Here is a 16,876-nt window from a genome sequence, read left to right on the forward strand (position 1 = left end):
GTTGAGATCACTGATACATTTCATCAAAGGAAGATGTGGTTTGAAGTATGATGTCATGGTACCCACAGTGCTCTTTGAAGACAATGTTGTATGCATAGCTCAATTAAAAGGAGGCATCATAAAAGGAGATAGAACGAAACACAATTCACCAAAATTATTCTTCACACATGATCTTCAGAAGAACAATGATATTGATGTACAACAAATTCGTTCAAGTGATAATCCAACAGATTTGTTCACTAAGTCTTTACCAGCCTCAACTCTTGAGAAGATGGTACACAAGATTGGAATGCGAAAACTTAACCATCTGAATCGTGGTCTTTATCAAGGGGAGTAAAATTATTCTGCATTCTTTTTCCTTAGTCTAGGTTTTGTCCCACTGATTTTTCTAGAAAGGTTTTTAATGAGGTAGCAAATAATTAATGTGTATTATGAATGTCTACGTATATTTTTGTTTCTTCAACTTTTCTTTTACATGGACATCTAAGAGGGAGTGTTGTAAAACAAATATGAATGCCATGTGGCCCCCAAAAAGTTATTGACTTACATCACTTGTAATGGTGTAAAATCAAGGTTCTTGCCATGTGGGACTAACCCATTGGAGGTATACCAACACTTGACCAATCAAATGGCCAAGTTATACATTTGTAAGTCATCTTTTGGCTATAAAGGTGAAATGGTATGATGAACCCTTATACTTGTATGCGTTTGTATTATGAACCCTCCTACCTAACATTTTGTTAATTAAACCCTTAAACTTGTTAAAAACACTATATTCTAAACCCTTTTGTCATAAGATCTATGTGTGTAATCCAACCTCTTACACATGTAATTCCATGTCATTTTTCAGTGACATGTCAGGAATTAAATATTAAGAAAATAAAAAAATTCAAATATTTAACTTTTGTAAATTTTAATTTTTTTAAATAGTCATGTTCTTCAATCTTCATATATGTTTACAATTTGAGCACCAATTCATGTCAAATAGATGAAAATCTTCTTTATTGGACTTGAAATTTTAACTTCAAGTTCACTAACACAAATCCAACGAGCCCCAATCATGAATTTAAATTAATTTCACAAATATATTAGACTCATTTGTTGTTCTTCAAATTTATCAATGGAGTTTTCAACTTTTTTCAATACCCACCATTACCCTTTACATTAATGCATATCATACTTCCTCTTTGAATATAACTAACACAAACAATGGTTTCAACTTTTAAAATAAAAAAGACTAAGAATTTAGAAAAATCGAGGTTGAAAAAGAAATTAATGGCGGGTNCAATCATGAATTTAAATTAATTTCACAAATTCATAAGACTCATTTGTTGTTCTTCAAATTTATCAATGGAGTTTTCAACTTTTTTCAATACCCACCATTACCCTTTACTTTAATGCATATCATACTTCCTCTTTGAATCTAACTAACACAAACAATGGTTTCAACTTTTTTTAAAAAAAGACTAAGAATTTAGAAAAATCGAGGTTGAAAAAGAAATTAATGGCGGATATTTGACTTGTTGCAAAGAAGAGAGTGGATTGAAGAAGAAAAAGAAAGTGTATGATGGGTGATTTCGAAGACAAGAATAGGTATGGTGAGTGATTTTGTTGAAGAAGAAGAGAAGAAAATTTAGGGTTAGGGATGGAAAGAGTGTTGGAGAAGAAGAGAAATTGGAGTAGGGCGGGGTGGGGGTGGGTTAATGAAGAAATAAGTTTTTTTTATATAAAAAAAAATATTTTTAGATAAAATACGGTGTATTTAGGCGCCTAAAAGCGAGTGTAGTCACACATTTTCCAACTCAACAATATATATGCCACATAAATTCGGTCAATGATCAGAGGGGTTTCAAACACCATATTTTAATAAGTTTAAGGGTCCAGTTCATAAAATATAGAGTAAAAGAGTTCAGAATACAAACGCATACAAGTACATGGTCTATCAGACCATTTCGCCGGCTATAAATAACCACTACATTTAAGAAGGAAAAGACATATATTGAAATACAGTACTTTATCTATTGTTCTTCTTTTTAGTTTGTTAATCTTAGTTTGCTAAGTAATTATTTTATAACACAATGCTAATTAATTTCAGAATAAGACTTTTATTAAAGAATATCCAAGCAGATATAGGAAGACAATGCTAACTCGGCTATAGCGTGTGGTGCTATAGTTTATCATTAAAATTGAGTCAAATTGGAGAGTTAAAGAAGCTGACAATTTTGTATTTTGAATTGGATGAGCATACACACATATACACAAAAAGGTATTCGAGGTTCGAGAATAGAAGCTTACACTCATAATTAATGCTCCATTTAAATATTCTAAAACTTGAATCCCTTAATATTCCAAAAAAACAAATTATTATTATTATTATTATTATTATTATTATTATTATTATTATTATTGTTATTGTTATTATTATTATTATTATTATTATATATTAAAATGCATCCTGTACACCATGGAGAGTTGTGAATGAAGCATAGATTAAGGGACTTCTTCGGTCCCAATGTTGAGAAACAAACAGAATAGAAGAAACATTTCTTTCCCCAATATGGTTGAATAATCAATAAAATAAAAAATAAATTACCAATTCAAAATTTTGTAAGAATCAAAACTTTGTAAGACTTACTAGACGAGTTCTATGTTAGTTAAGACTTTTTTGAGACTATCTTTCCTTAAATCTTATTCTCACCCAATTTATGTGGTACTTTTCGAATTTTTAAATTCAAATAAGTCTATCTTAGACTTGTGAATTTTTCATATATCTTTTAAATATTTTGAATTGTCAATTATTGTGACTATATAGTACTTTTTTGTAGTTTATAAATATATAAATTTATTTCAAAAAATTTAAGATTTCATGCACAAATTTTCGGTCAAACTTAAATTGTTTGACTCTCGAAAAACGCAAAGTGTCACATAAATTGGAATAGAGGGAATAATTCATACTCCCTATGTCCCTAATTACTTGTCCACTTTTGAATTGACACACCTATTAAGAAAACAATTATTGACACGGTGAGTTTACCATTTTACCCCTATTAATTATGAAGTGGAAGAATTAAAAACTTAAGATTTTCAAGAAGTTCTACATTTTTCAAAGTAATTAATTGAGGGTATAATAGGTAAAAAAAATTATTTCTTGATTTGTCAAAATGGACAAGTAATTAGGGATAGAGGGAGTAACTATATAAAAGTATTATATTTCCTTGAAAAAGGCATCTCAAAAAATATCCCATAAACTCTTGAATATTCATAAAGAGATCAAAATATGCAAGACTCTTTTTGATAATCAAATACTTTAAGAAGATCCACAAATCTTTTTTATGGAGATCAAGTCCAAATCATCTACGTTAGAGAAATAAGCTATTAAAGGCCCTCGAACCAAAAAGAAAGGAATCGAGAGATGAACAAAATTATACCCACATATTTTATCAATAAAACTATACTTCTTCATATTTTATTTATGATTGCAATTTATTTTCTCAAGAGACTAAAATATGAAATATTTGATTAACGATTAAAAAAAATAAAAGTATTTATCACTCCATAGAGATTTTGAGGTCCAAAAAAATCTTAAATTCAAGGATCTAAATCAAAGTAAAGAAAAATTCTAATAAATTCCTAGAAGGCACTTGGACTTGAGGAATTAAAAAAAAAAAATAGTGCCAACCCATCGACTATAGGCAAATCTTAGCAAGGCAGCATTAGCCTTTGGTACAACTTTCGTTTTGTGGGGTCACTCTTTCCCACTATATATTTATTTTATAATAATTGTAGAATAAATTATTACTCACTCACTCCTCATATCCTTTTCATAATTAATTAGTATACATTTTCTAAATGTAACTTCAAGTTAGATACAACAAGACGTAACTATATACTTGAATTTTAGGTAAAGAAAAGTCTAGAAAAGGTTTTATAAGTTACTATTTTCGTTCTTTTTTAGTTGTCATGATAAGATTTGACACAGTTTTTAAGTAAAAATTAATAAAAAAAATTTGTTTGATCAATATATCTCTTATTAATTCTTTAATTTGTATCTATATATGTAATGTTAAGGGCAAAGTTGAAAAAGATAATTAATTCTTTCTTGATTGTTTAAATTGACAATTATTTTGAAACAAATATTTTTAGTATACATGACAACTAAAAAAACAAAGGAATTACGTTCAATATTCATTTATTATTTATATCATATATATATATATATATATATATATATATAAGAACCCTAGGCCTGCTTATGTGGCGCCACCACAAATCAAGATTCTCTTTTAATTTATTTATTTCCAAAACTATCCTTCTCCTTTCATGAAAAGTTGTGACCATTACGTAAAGTTGTGACTTTCATGAAAAGTTGTGACTTTTATGAAAAATTGTGACTTTTATGAACAGTTGTGACGTTTATGAAAAGTTGTGACTTTTATGTAAAGTTGTGACTTTTATGAACAGTTGAGACTTTTATGAAAAGTTGTGACTTTTATGCAAAGTTGTGACTTTTATGAAAGGTTGTGACATTTTTGAAGGGTTGCAACTTTTCCAAGTAGTTGTGACCTTTTCGTTAAGGCACAATAAACATTTGTTCACACTACACTAGAGGTGAATAATTTCCATAAGGGGACATTGTGCATTCAGTGGACTCGATTTTTTCCTGTCTATTTTATTTTATTGTTACAGATCCTGGTATGTTTTTTTACAGTCATTAATAAACTTATGTTATTAGGATAAATGATAAGATATTATAATTTTTATTTTCCTTTACACTATTAATGTTTGTTACTACGTAAAATAGTATTGTGTTTTAGCTTTAATGACTGATAGATTTTAAGTATTGTTTTATAAATTTTCGCACGAGGCGCGGGTAATTTTACTAGTTAATATAATATAAAAAAAGTGAAGTCTAACCACTACCAGCTTAATTCGCAAGTATAGACGGCAAATAAATTACAGATTTAACCAAAAATGTATCTCTCTCCCTCCTACCAAACTTAACTTTAAAACTATTATTACAACACTTACAGTTGTAATGTCAAAATCATTTTATTAATAACGTGTTTACATCACTAATAACATTATCCTAGCTTAGTAGGGGTGTCGAATTGATCCCAAAAACAAATGATCTGACCAATCCATTCAGATTTTTATGAATTGGGCTAACATAAGATAATTTAAAATTGAATAATGTTTAATTCAATAAAATATTATCCATTTTAAAATTATTGTCAACTTAATCCAGTTTAATTCTCAATTTCAATTTTTTTTTTATCTTACAAAATCAGAGGTTTTGCCCAAGTATTCTTTATCCATTCAATAGGATTGAATCTCAAATTTCAAATCGAGGATCCCAAGTCAAGGTTGGGAGGTCTCGAATCAGGGTCAAGACTCAAATCATGGGTCAAGGATCAAGGTTAGATTCTAACTCAGGTTTGGATCTTGGTTCATCTCTCGGGTCAACGTTCAAGTCTCAAGTTAGTCTCATGTCTCGGGCAGGGCGTAGGTCTCAGGTTGGAGTCGGGATGGAAGTCGGCAATCAAGGTTGGGTCTCAAGTCTTGGGTAGGGGCACGTCTCAGGTTAGAGTCGGTCAAAAGTCAGCAATTAAGGTTGGTCTTAAGTCTTGAGTTGGGGGCCAGGTCTCAGGATGGGATCGGTCTTGAGTCCCAAATCCTGAATTAGGTTTTGTATTAGGCCGGGGCGTTCGGTTGGGATCATGTCTTGGGTTGGGGGGTCAAGTCTCATATCTCGGGATGGGTTCGGTTAATAATCGGCACTCAGGGTTAACTCTCTCTTATCGGGTCAAGTCTTAGGTCAGTCTCATGTCGCGGGCTAGGGAGCATGTTTCGGGTTGGGGTCGAGCTAGAAGTTGACAATCAAGGTTGGGTCTCGAGTCCTAGGTAGACTCTCTCTTCCTAGGTCAATTCTCTCTTATCGGGTCAAGTCNATCATGTCTTGGGTTGGGGGGTCAAGTCTCATATCTCGGGATGGGTTCGGTTAATAATCGGCACTCAGGGTTAACTCTCTCTTATCGGGTCAAGTCTTAGGTCAGTCTCATGTCGCGGGCTAGGGAGCATGTTTCGGGTTGGGGTCGAGCTAGAAGTTGACAATCAAGGTTGGGTCTCGAGTCCTAGGTAGACTCTCTCTTCCTAGGTCAATTCTCTCTTATCGGGTCAAGTCTTAGGTCAATCTCATGTCGCGGGCCGGGCCACATGTTTAGGGTTGGGGTCGAATTAGAAGTCATCAATCAAGGTTGGGTCTCGAGTCCTAGGTCGACTCTCTCTCTTCCTAGGTCAGGTCTCTTGTCCTAGTAACTAGGCCTTAAGTCGGGGTCGGGGGCTAAGTCTTAGGTTGGGGTAGGGTCTCGAGTCCCAAATCAGGATTAGGTCTCAGATCTCGAGTCGGGGTCAGTCAATAGTTGGTAGACGGGGTTAGTGTTCTCTTCCCGGATCGGGTCTCTTGTCCCGATTTCCAATAGTCGGGCCTCATGTCTATTATTTTGTGCCTTTTTTTCTAGCAAATTTGGTCTTATTTTCTTTAAAAATTACATTAGTATGTCAATATTACTTAGATTAAGAGGGTCATGATCTAACCCGGCTCTTAGATTAGTTTAGTCTAAAGTAAATTTATATGAGTCATGGTCAAATCCTATTTTTAGTTCAACCCATTTTAATGTCATCCTATAACCCGCTCATTTAACACCCCTAATCCTAGCACTTTCAATTCCTTTATTTATATATATATATATATAGCTCCACAATTTTATTTTTTTCATACAAGTCAGCTTCTTCTCACCAAACTTTTTAATTCGAAAGTCAACACGATTTGTGCAGGCTAATTTGGAGATCTAATATAATAAAGAAAAAGAATCACACGATACACTTTGAAAATGGTACGGAATATATTATATACCCTCTCGATCTCAGTTTATATGACTCACTTTTTTTTAATATGTTCTAAAAAAAGACACATTTCTAAGTAATATTTTAATTTTAAAATGTTTATTTTATTATTAATGAAATGATTTAGTCACAGAAACTTCAAAAATCTTTCTTTGTTTCTTAAACTTCATATCAGGTCAAACTAACTCATATAAAAAGGGACGGAGGGCGCAAGTAGTTTCATTCTAAAATAAAGAAATGATTTAAGAAAGCAAATTAAAAGGGTGGAAGAAGGAAAGTGAGTATTAATGGTGAAGATTGTATGGTGGGCAGAGAGGCAGATAGAAATATTGAAGGAGAGATTAAGTAAGGTGTAATAATAAAAGAAAGTGGGGATTGTTGAGAAGACAGATAGGTTTTATTACTCTATTTTTCTGCCCCGTATATTAACTCCCTTTTTCATCATTGTAAAAACAATGTTTTGACTGTCCATTTTTATTTATATGTTGCTGCTCTCCTCTCAATCATCATGAATCTCAACCACCTCTTTTCCTATGCATTTACTACATTTATGCGTTTAAAGGAGTTCTTTTTCTTTCTAGTAATGGTGGTCTAGTTTCTTTCTTTTCTTTTTTTCTCTTTCCTTTTCTTTGGCACTGAATGAAATATGGTTAGAATTAAGAAGAAAGATCAAAGTTTTCTACTACTCTTGGTTTTGTGTTTGTTCTTTGTTACGTGTGAATCACATAATAATTTGAACTACACAAAGTATAAACAAGTTAGCAATATGAGACTTGAAAGGATTCAAAGGCATTTGGATAGAATCAACAAGCCTCCTCTCTTCACTATTCAGGTACATATATTATCAATGTCCATTTTAATTTATCAAAACATTTCGTTACGTCTTTCTTTTAACGAAAATGAAATTAATAGAGCCCGGATGGAGATATCATAGATTGTGTTCATAAAAGAAAACAACCAGCTTTTGATCATCCTTTGCTCAAGAATCACAAGATTCAGGTATGGACTACTTTCTTCTTTTTTTCGCCTTTTGTGCCGATGAGATAAATTAAATATTGCAAGTTGCAACCCCCTACCTCTTCCTTCTTTATGGAATTTGTTGCTAGCTCATTTATAGTGAAGTACGATCACGAACCAACTACATGTTTATTGCTTTGGAATTAACGGTGTTTTTCTAAAGAACGGTTGCAAATAGTCACATAACAAATTATTTATATCTCATATTTTGTCACGAGTTTTAATTGGTAATGATCTTCTATAAGCTCTGAATAAAAGAAAATAACTTTATAAAGAAAAAATATCGTATAATTGAAATAACATTTGTAATGAGTCTATAAAAAGTTTTTTTTTTTTTTTTTTTAAACAAACAAACCCAAAAAGATGTGGCGCAATAATAATGATAATATTAGGATTTGAACTACCAACCACCCTTACTTTCACTTTAATTTTTCTTTTCTTTTCTTTTACTCACAAGCAACAAGTTATTAAATCATCATTAATGAAAACAGATTATTAACTTCTAAATCATTGCAATGTAATTACAGAAGATTCCACCAGAGATTCCAAAACTGAAAACGTCAGTGAAAACAGACGCGATGATGAGTAGAGACGTCGTAAGTAACAATAGCAAAAGTGCAGTGGTAGATTGGCAATTATGGCACCAGAACGGAACGCGGTGCCCTGCAGGCACTGTTCCGATAAGGCGGAGTGAGGTTCATGATGTGCTTAGAGCAAAGTCATTGTATGATTTTGGTAAGAAAAAACGACATGGATTGCCTATTGCTCGTCGTGTTGATGCTCCTGATGTTGTTAGTGGCAATGGACATGAGGTACGCGCGCAACTTTTTCCCTCTGTCTCCAATTATCTGTCGTTTCACATAAAGAAAAATACTTATAAAAGAATTTTGACTACTTTAACCTAAACTATATTTACGATATAAATCTCTCTTTATTAAATATTTACTCAGTTAATTATGTCTCATCTTTATTAATGAGTATGCAATTGTCAAAGTCATCTTGTTATCATATCAAGAAAAATGAGTTGAAAGATCTAAATATCAAAGTAATTTTGTCATCTCATCAAAAAAATGAGAAGAAGATCTAAAAAAAAGACACCTAGAAATAAATGAAATTGAATCAGACAAGGCCGGAACTCGTTTTGTTAGGTTGAAACGGCCAGTATCTATTAGTAATGTCCCTCCCCCAAACAATAAAATAGGAGACAAGCAAATCCGCCACTCCTATGTAATGATGCATATTAGCTATACTAATATAATATCTTGTTTATATTTTTTTTAAAAAAACTCTACATATAATTAAGGATTGTGTAGTCTTTAAAAAAAATATAGTAGGAATTTATTGTAGGTGTAATTTGAAGAAGATATGATTATAGAAGCCGTGTTACATTAAAGAAGAATGCAGTACATATATATGTTGGGTAGATAATTCATTAAAGTCATTACTAGTGGTAGTTGTAAGGCGTAAATGTCCCAAGTTAGTGAAACTGAAATATGTATGACTAGTAATTTAAGGTTATTTATTGTAATTTAGGTAGAGTGTGTGCTATCTACTTAATTATATTATAGCTCATAAATAGGAGTTATATATGTTAATTATGACATTTTTAATTAACATATATGAATGAACAAATGAATGGTCTAAAATAAAATATTGTATGTATTATAGCACGCAATAGCATACACAGGAGGGTCTGAAGAGATATATGGTGCAAAAGCAACAATAAACGTGTGGGAACCAACAATCGAAGTGGTGAACGAGTTTAGTCTATCTCAGATTTGGGTTTTATCTGGATCTTTTGACGGGTCGGATCTTAATAGCATCGAAGCTGGCTGGCAGGTACGACTAAACCATTAAATTATAGTTTTTAATCTTTTATTTTATATAATTATTTACGTTTTATTAGCTTTTATTTTATATATTTCAAATTTGTAAAGCTTTGATTCTTCTACTAGTCAGGTTAGTCCGGAGCTGTATGGTGACAGCAGACCTAGATTATTTACATATTGGACGGTTAGTTTTCTCTTCCTTCATTTATTCTTATTTTTATTTAATATAATCACTAATTTTGTTTTTACCTATAATAATAACATACTCAATATAAAATCTCTATAAATAAAATTTGAGAAAGATAAATTATATGTAGATCGTAGCATAACGTTTCATGGGAGTACATTAATTAGTATACTACTAAGTACAAATATTATCATATACGACCTTAATAAATAATAATGCTACATCAAATTCAAAAGTGAGAATAATACCTATAGCTAAAAGGGATATAAAACGATTATAAATGTTTTGGAAAGAACCTCTATTAAATAAATGCAATGCTTTGGGGCACGGACTTTCATACCTAAGAGTCATTTATGTTAGCTTCTTTATTTAGTGGTACTATCTCAGTTTATTTAGGGAGATTTAATTTCGTAGTCTTTTTACAAATTTATAACTTTCTCTGTTAAAAAATAATTGTCATTTTGATACACACATTAAGAAATAATAAATAATAAAGATAATATTATTATATTATTATTTGCGTATATTAAATTTAATGTTTTAAAGAATGTACTAGTATAAGATATTCCTATTGAGTAGTGAAGTATTTAATAACAAGGGTAAAATAAATATAAAAGGATAAATTATCTCTTAGTTTTTCAAACTAGACAAGATTTGTTGGATAACTATTTTTAGTATAGTAGATAAGTAAAATTGGACGGTGGAAGTAGTTTTGAAAGGGAAGAATGGGAGTTGGCACCTATATACTTCCTTGCTCTTAATGATATAATTTCTAGTCACATAAAATATTTATGACTTATTTTAAATTATAAATTTTAAAAATTTATTTTTCTATCGTTAATGTTGTATTAAGTCAAACTAACTCATTTTGTGATCGAGGCCTTAACATTTTTGTATGGGAATCAAAAAGGGATAAGTTAAAAGTCAACTTTTTCATTGGGTCAATGGAAACTCCCCAACTTTGTTTATTTGAGGAGTTTCGTGCTTTGGAAGTAATTGTCTACCTAATAAATTATGTCCCACTTTGGATTTTCTCTATTTTTTTATTACGTAACTCGAAGCTTCCAATTCTAAAATTGTAATCTCAACCTTAGCACATATAGAGGAAATATATAATTAAATTAATTAAGGACGTGCAAGAGGGTAGCTGGAAAAAATTAATTAAACTAATTACTTCTCTGATTTCATGATTTCTTAATCAACTATCTAGATCTCAATGTACATGGTCAACTCCTTGCTAATAAATATCGTTTTAACAAAAAATAAAATTATTTAAAAATAAGTATTCCCTTCATTCCATATTAACTTAAGCTTTGAGGTGTTTCACACCCTTTAAGAAAAGTAGGTTAGGACATAAATTGAACATAATTTTTCATTTTTACCTTTATTAATTATTGTCAAAAATAACTAACCATTAATTATAATAACTAATTCCAATACTAACTTAAAGGGTAAAATTGGAAGAATATTTTAAAAATAGTCTTGAAGACTGAAAACTTAAGTTAATTTGAAAAATGGAAAAGGGCTCAAAGCTTAAGTTAATATGGAATGGAGGGAGTAACATTTTAGAAATTCAAGATAAAAATAATATTTGATATTTTGATTTGATATTGAGTTGTATTTTGATTAGATATTGTGTATTTGAGTTTAAGAAAGTAAACAATTTTGATCTTGTGGTAATAAATTAAAGATATGTAAAATATATCAAAATGGCATATAATTTTGTGATTTTAAACATGTCATGTTAAAAGTTGGAATTAAAGAGTTGTCATAACATAAATAGACATTCTTTTTAAATAAAATAGTCAAAATACCTAGGAATTAAATAAAATAGATAATATAATACTGTTATAATTCAACTCCATTGAAATGATATGAGAAATACCTTTTACATATGTCCAACTAATTATTAGGAAAAGGTGGAGGAGAGGGTATGGAAAGAAAGAGGAATTATTAAAGTGATTGAATTCAATGGTCAAAAACTCAAATGGAAATAATATAAAGTGAATAAGAGAGAAGAGGATGGATGCATGGAGGAGGCATAAAGGCATAGTGGCACATGACTTGTTAAGAGTCAAAACATTTAAAGAGCACATTAAACATGACTACTCACTTCCCATAGCTAGATTGGTGTAAATGCTATGTGGTCCAAGGAAAATGACTTGCAATTTTTAAACCAAAGTTTTCGTCATTATGCTCCAAGGAAAATTATTTGTACATGTAGACCAAGGAATCTCTCTTGGAAATGAAGAGGAAATACTCCTTCCCTATCAAATGAAATATATGCTCCTTCCATTTTAAAATATTTATCACAATTTGAGAATTAAACGATATAAAATTTGATTAATATTTTAAGATATACCTTTTTAATCATATTGATGTATGAGAAAAGTGCATTTTATACTACTTCTTGGAAGATTTTAAAGATCTGAATTTTAATTTTAAAATATTGAATTAATTTAGCTTTAAAAATGAGTTAAATTGAACTTAACAACTATTTCAAAATAGAAGAAGTATTAATTAGGAAAAGTTTTAACTATCTTACCCTTATTTATGTTTATATCATCTCTAGACATTAAATATTTATTTTATTTTATGTGTCATTATCTTATAATGATACTAGTGTTTTGTAGTCATCATCCTTTTGTATCCACATTCTTTGAATTTCCTTAACCACAGCCTCCCTATATTGTTATGTTATTTATTGAACTAATAAATAACATTAACTACATTGAAAAGCCCCATTCATAAAAATTTGAACCATCTTTTCTGGCGCAATGCATGCTAATTATTTAATACTTTCTCATCATAAAGTTGTTGAACATTAACGATGACAGCCACAGTAAACACAAATGAAAAAGTGATAAGGTAGTAGTCGTTATCCATAATTACTTGTCTATTTTTGAATTAACATATCTATTAAGAAAATAATAATTAACATAGTAAGTTTACCATTTTACCTCTATTAATTATGAAGTGTATGAATTAAAAACTTAAAATTTTCAAGAAGTTCTACCTTTTTCAAAATAATTAATTGAGGGTATAATAGGTAAAATATTGATGTCCTTTCTTGATTTGTCAAAATGGACAAGTAATTAGGGACAACTAAAAAAGAAAAAGTGAACAAGTAATTAAAGAAAAATGGAATATAATCAAACCATGATCATATATAGTACTTCTTCCATATTTTCAAAATAAGTGGAAATTGTTAATTATTTTTATAGTTCAAATTAACTTAATTATTCAACCTTCAAGAATAATTTTAGAATTTTATTTCAATTTTACCTTTCATTTGAATTTTCTATGTGATAACTTCAAGAAAATTTAATTTCTTTGAAGTATTAGGAATAGTTATCATAATCAATGACTAAGGAGTAATTTGACAATGAATAAGAATGGTAAAAATGAAAAGTAATGTGTAATTAATGTCTTAATAATTTTTTTCTTAAAGGGTGTGTAATACCCCAACAATTCACTTATTTTGAAATGGAGGGAATATTTTTTCTAAGAGGAGTACAAAGTCCATTGTGAACAAGTAAAATTGAACTGATAGTACTTCCTCCATTTCAAAATAAGTGAATTGTTGGGGTATTGCATACCCTTTAAGAAAAAAATATTAAGATATTAATTAGATCTTATTTTTCATTTTTACCCTTTTTAATTATTATTAAATTACTCTTTAGAATAACTAAAAATTGATTATAATAAAATGTGTGATCATCTCATCTAAACACTTAAGCTGTTAGAGAGAACACACTTTTATTAGTTAATGATATTCTCAACAAATACTAAATAAGCAATTAAAGTTTCTTGAACATCGCACAAGAAATTCAAATGAAAGGTAAAAATGAAAAAAAATTCTAAAATTATTCCTAAACATTGAAAAGTTCAGTTAATTTGAACTATAAAAAATGTTTCACATGGTTGTGTTACAATTTAATGTCATTAACATGTGGATCTTGATGATAACTTTGCCTTTCTTTCTGGAGCCTTATATTAATTATATAAGATATTCAATTTGTGGAGTTGATTGTGGAATTGAATAGAGAATCGGATCAAGGAACTTCCTTTTTTCGCTTTCTCTTCAAAAACCTATCTCTAAAGTGAAGCCTAGTTTAAGCTGTCAAACAAGTAATGATTGAATGAAAGAAAAACCACTAGTAGGGATATGGATGGAGTCTCGCTTTCTTCTTTCCCTCCTATTTCCAAGATCGAATTCCAATTTTTTCTTATGTAGTGGAAACGTCCTACAATCTGAAGTTTTATGCTTCAAGAACTTTATTTGTTCTGTGAAAACACATACCACTTATACTATGTCTATATTTAAAAGTTTAATGTGTGACAATATGTTTTTTTTTTTTTGTAATATGAACAGAGTGATTCCTATCAAGCAACAGGATGTTACAACCTATTATGTTCAGGATTTGTCCAAACAAATAGCAGAATAGCCATTGGTGCTGCCATTTCTCCTGTTTCTTCTGTTGAGGGAAGTCAATATGATGTTACTATACTCATTTGGAAGGTCCCTTCTTAATTCCCTTCTCTCATTTTTGCATTTTTAGCTAAACTTAATCTAGAAAATGGAATACTAATCTACACCCTTTTAAATAACAATATGTAAGTAATTCTTTACCATAGTAGTGTATTTAGACATTTAGTTTATAGTTTATTTGACCAAACTTCTAAATTCAACTTATTTTAAAAGGTATTTTTTCAAAAAAGTACTTTTGGTGAAAAGTTCTATGATGAAAGAAATCTAGTTATCTTCAAAGGATGTGATGCAATGAATGAGACTGCTCCTTCCTTAATCAATGGTCTTTCGAGCCCTGATATGAAAAAATCATAGGTAAGAAGCGCTTTCCCCCAAATGGGATCCGACGCTATGCGAATATGAAATAGTCGGGCTCTCGAACCCTGAGTGGGAAACCAAAACGAAGAAAGAAAGCAAGTTTCCATTTTCATTAGTTTTTATTTATTGTTGGCCCGTTGACCGAAATTAATTACAAACCCTAGTCAAAATGTACAAAATTTATATCTTGATTATGTATATTTGTGTATACAACAGATAATATGTATATTTGTGTATACAACATATAATATAGATTATGTATATTTGTCCAATATGTAATGTGTTATTGTTTTTGTGTATATATGTATAGGATCCAAAGCTAGGGAATTGGTGGATGGTGTTTGGTGACAACACACTAGTAGGTTATTGGCCGGCTGAGTTATTTACACACTTGGCGGAGCGTGCTACAATGGTGGAGTGGGGAGGAGAGATAGTAAATTCACGGGCCAACGGAGAACATACATCTACACAAATGGGCTCGGGCCATTTTGGTGATGATGGATTTAGAAAAGCGAGTTATTTCAGAAATCTTGAAATTGTGGACTCTGATAACAGCCTGAGTTCAGCCCAAGATATATCAATCTTGGCTGAGAACACAAATTGCTATAACATAAAAAATGCTTATAGCAGTGAATGGGGTACACATTTCTATTATGGTGGACCTGGTAGAAATCCACAATGCAACTAATATGATGATGAGGCAAAGTCTCTAGCTAGTTATCACCAATTTGTTCTTTTATTATTTTTATTTACATCTTTTAATGCTATTTCCAACTTTGTTTATGCTGATTAATTACACATTGTTTTTCTTCTTGTGTCTATGTTTTGTTTGAGGGGGAAAATGTATGTATTAGTTAAATAAGACAAATAGCATTAAACAGGGAAAGGAAATGGCAAATATTTTAGTTGGAATGGCTACTAGTACAAAATTTGTGATCATGTCTTTGCATCTTATTAAATGTATCAATTTGTTATTTTTATTAATTATCATTTGATCAGTTGGTCTTTTATATATAATTTTTAGAATTGTTAAAGATTTGTCTGGTTTGACTTTATAGAGGATTGAGTCATTTCTTCCCATTTCAGATACTAGGATTCTTTGTTAAGAGATGCGTGTATGGTCGATTTGATTATAAGGTCACTAAAATAATGATCTGAAGCTTTTTTTTTTTTGATCCTCCTATTTTTTTAAACGATATTTTTTTTAACTATATAGAAAGGTCATAGCTAGAACGATCAACCACAAATTTGCAAATAATCTCATTCTTCAAAGGTAATATATGGTCATTATACTTTATTGATTTTTAGCAAACCACATACTCTATCTTTCATTTTCCTTCCACAGTTTTTTTTTTCTCTTTCTCCTCACTTTCATCTTAAGAGAGAATGAGATGACTCAAGCAAAGAAGTAGGCAAAGTGCTATGTCATCTTCCTTAAACTTCTTCTTCTTCTTCTTCTTTATGCTCATGTTGGAAAGTCAACTAGTAATAGATAGTGACGACATGTAGTGGCGGAGTCAGAAATTTCATTAAGGGTGTCCAAAAATAATGTTGTGTGACCGTCAAAATAGAATAAAAAAATATTATGATATTTGGGATTGAACTGAAAACTCCTTCATTCAAATGAACACCCATTATCACTGCGCCAAAGTCATAGCTATTGTCAAGGGTGTCCAACCTTAAATATTTATCCCCTTTAAATGTAGAATTTTACATATATATACAACGTAATTTTTACACCCTAGGTGGTTGTGGCTACACCACTGATAACATGTCAATATTCAGTTTGAACAACTTTGATGATTGACAGGTCCATATTCAGAAAGAAAAATATGCTAAAACTCGACAGACTTCATCGAGTTGTCAATGATTTTTTATGAAGAGAAAATCAACGCACTTTCATTGATTATTTTTCCCGTAAAAATGCGCAAAAACTATACAAAAAGATTTTTGTTTTTTGTAAAAAAAGATTTTTGTTTTTTGTAAAAAAAAAAATAACGTGCGTTCGTCAATTTTATTTTATGAAATCTAAAGAATGTCTATTGAGTTAAAGTGCAGATGAAGAGCATAATAAAAATAATGGAATCTTAA

The 16,876-nt window shown here is 30.4% G+C and overlaps 1 protein-coding gene across 1 annotated transcript; it reads left to right on the forward strand.

Annotated features, from left to right (window-relative positions):
* Positions 1-7,234: 7,234 nt before the first annotated feature.
* LOC125856408 (uncharacterized) lies at positions 7,235-15,606 on the forward strand. Its single transcript, XM_049535938.1, has 7 exons — positions 7,235-7,735; positions 7,816-7,902; positions 8,448-8,732; positions 9,589-9,759; positions 9,880-9,933; positions 14,312-14,458; positions 15,096-15,606. Exons 1-7 carry the CDS (start codon positions 7,550-7,552, stop codon positions 15,471-15,473), a joined length of 1,308 nt encoding a protein of 435 aa, XP_049391895.1. The 5' UTR covers positions 7,235-7,549; the 3' UTR covers positions 15,474-15,606.
* Positions 15,607-16,876: the final 1,270 nt, after the last annotated feature.

Source organism: Solanum stenotomum, chromosome 2, assembly GCF_019186545.1.
Source record: "Solanum stenotomum isolate F172 chromosome 2, ASM1918654v1, whole genome shotgun sequence".
In the NCBI taxonomy this organism is placed as follows: domain Eukaryota; kingdom Viridiplantae; phylum Streptophyta; class Magnoliopsida; order Solanales; family Solanaceae; genus Solanum; species Solanum stenotomum.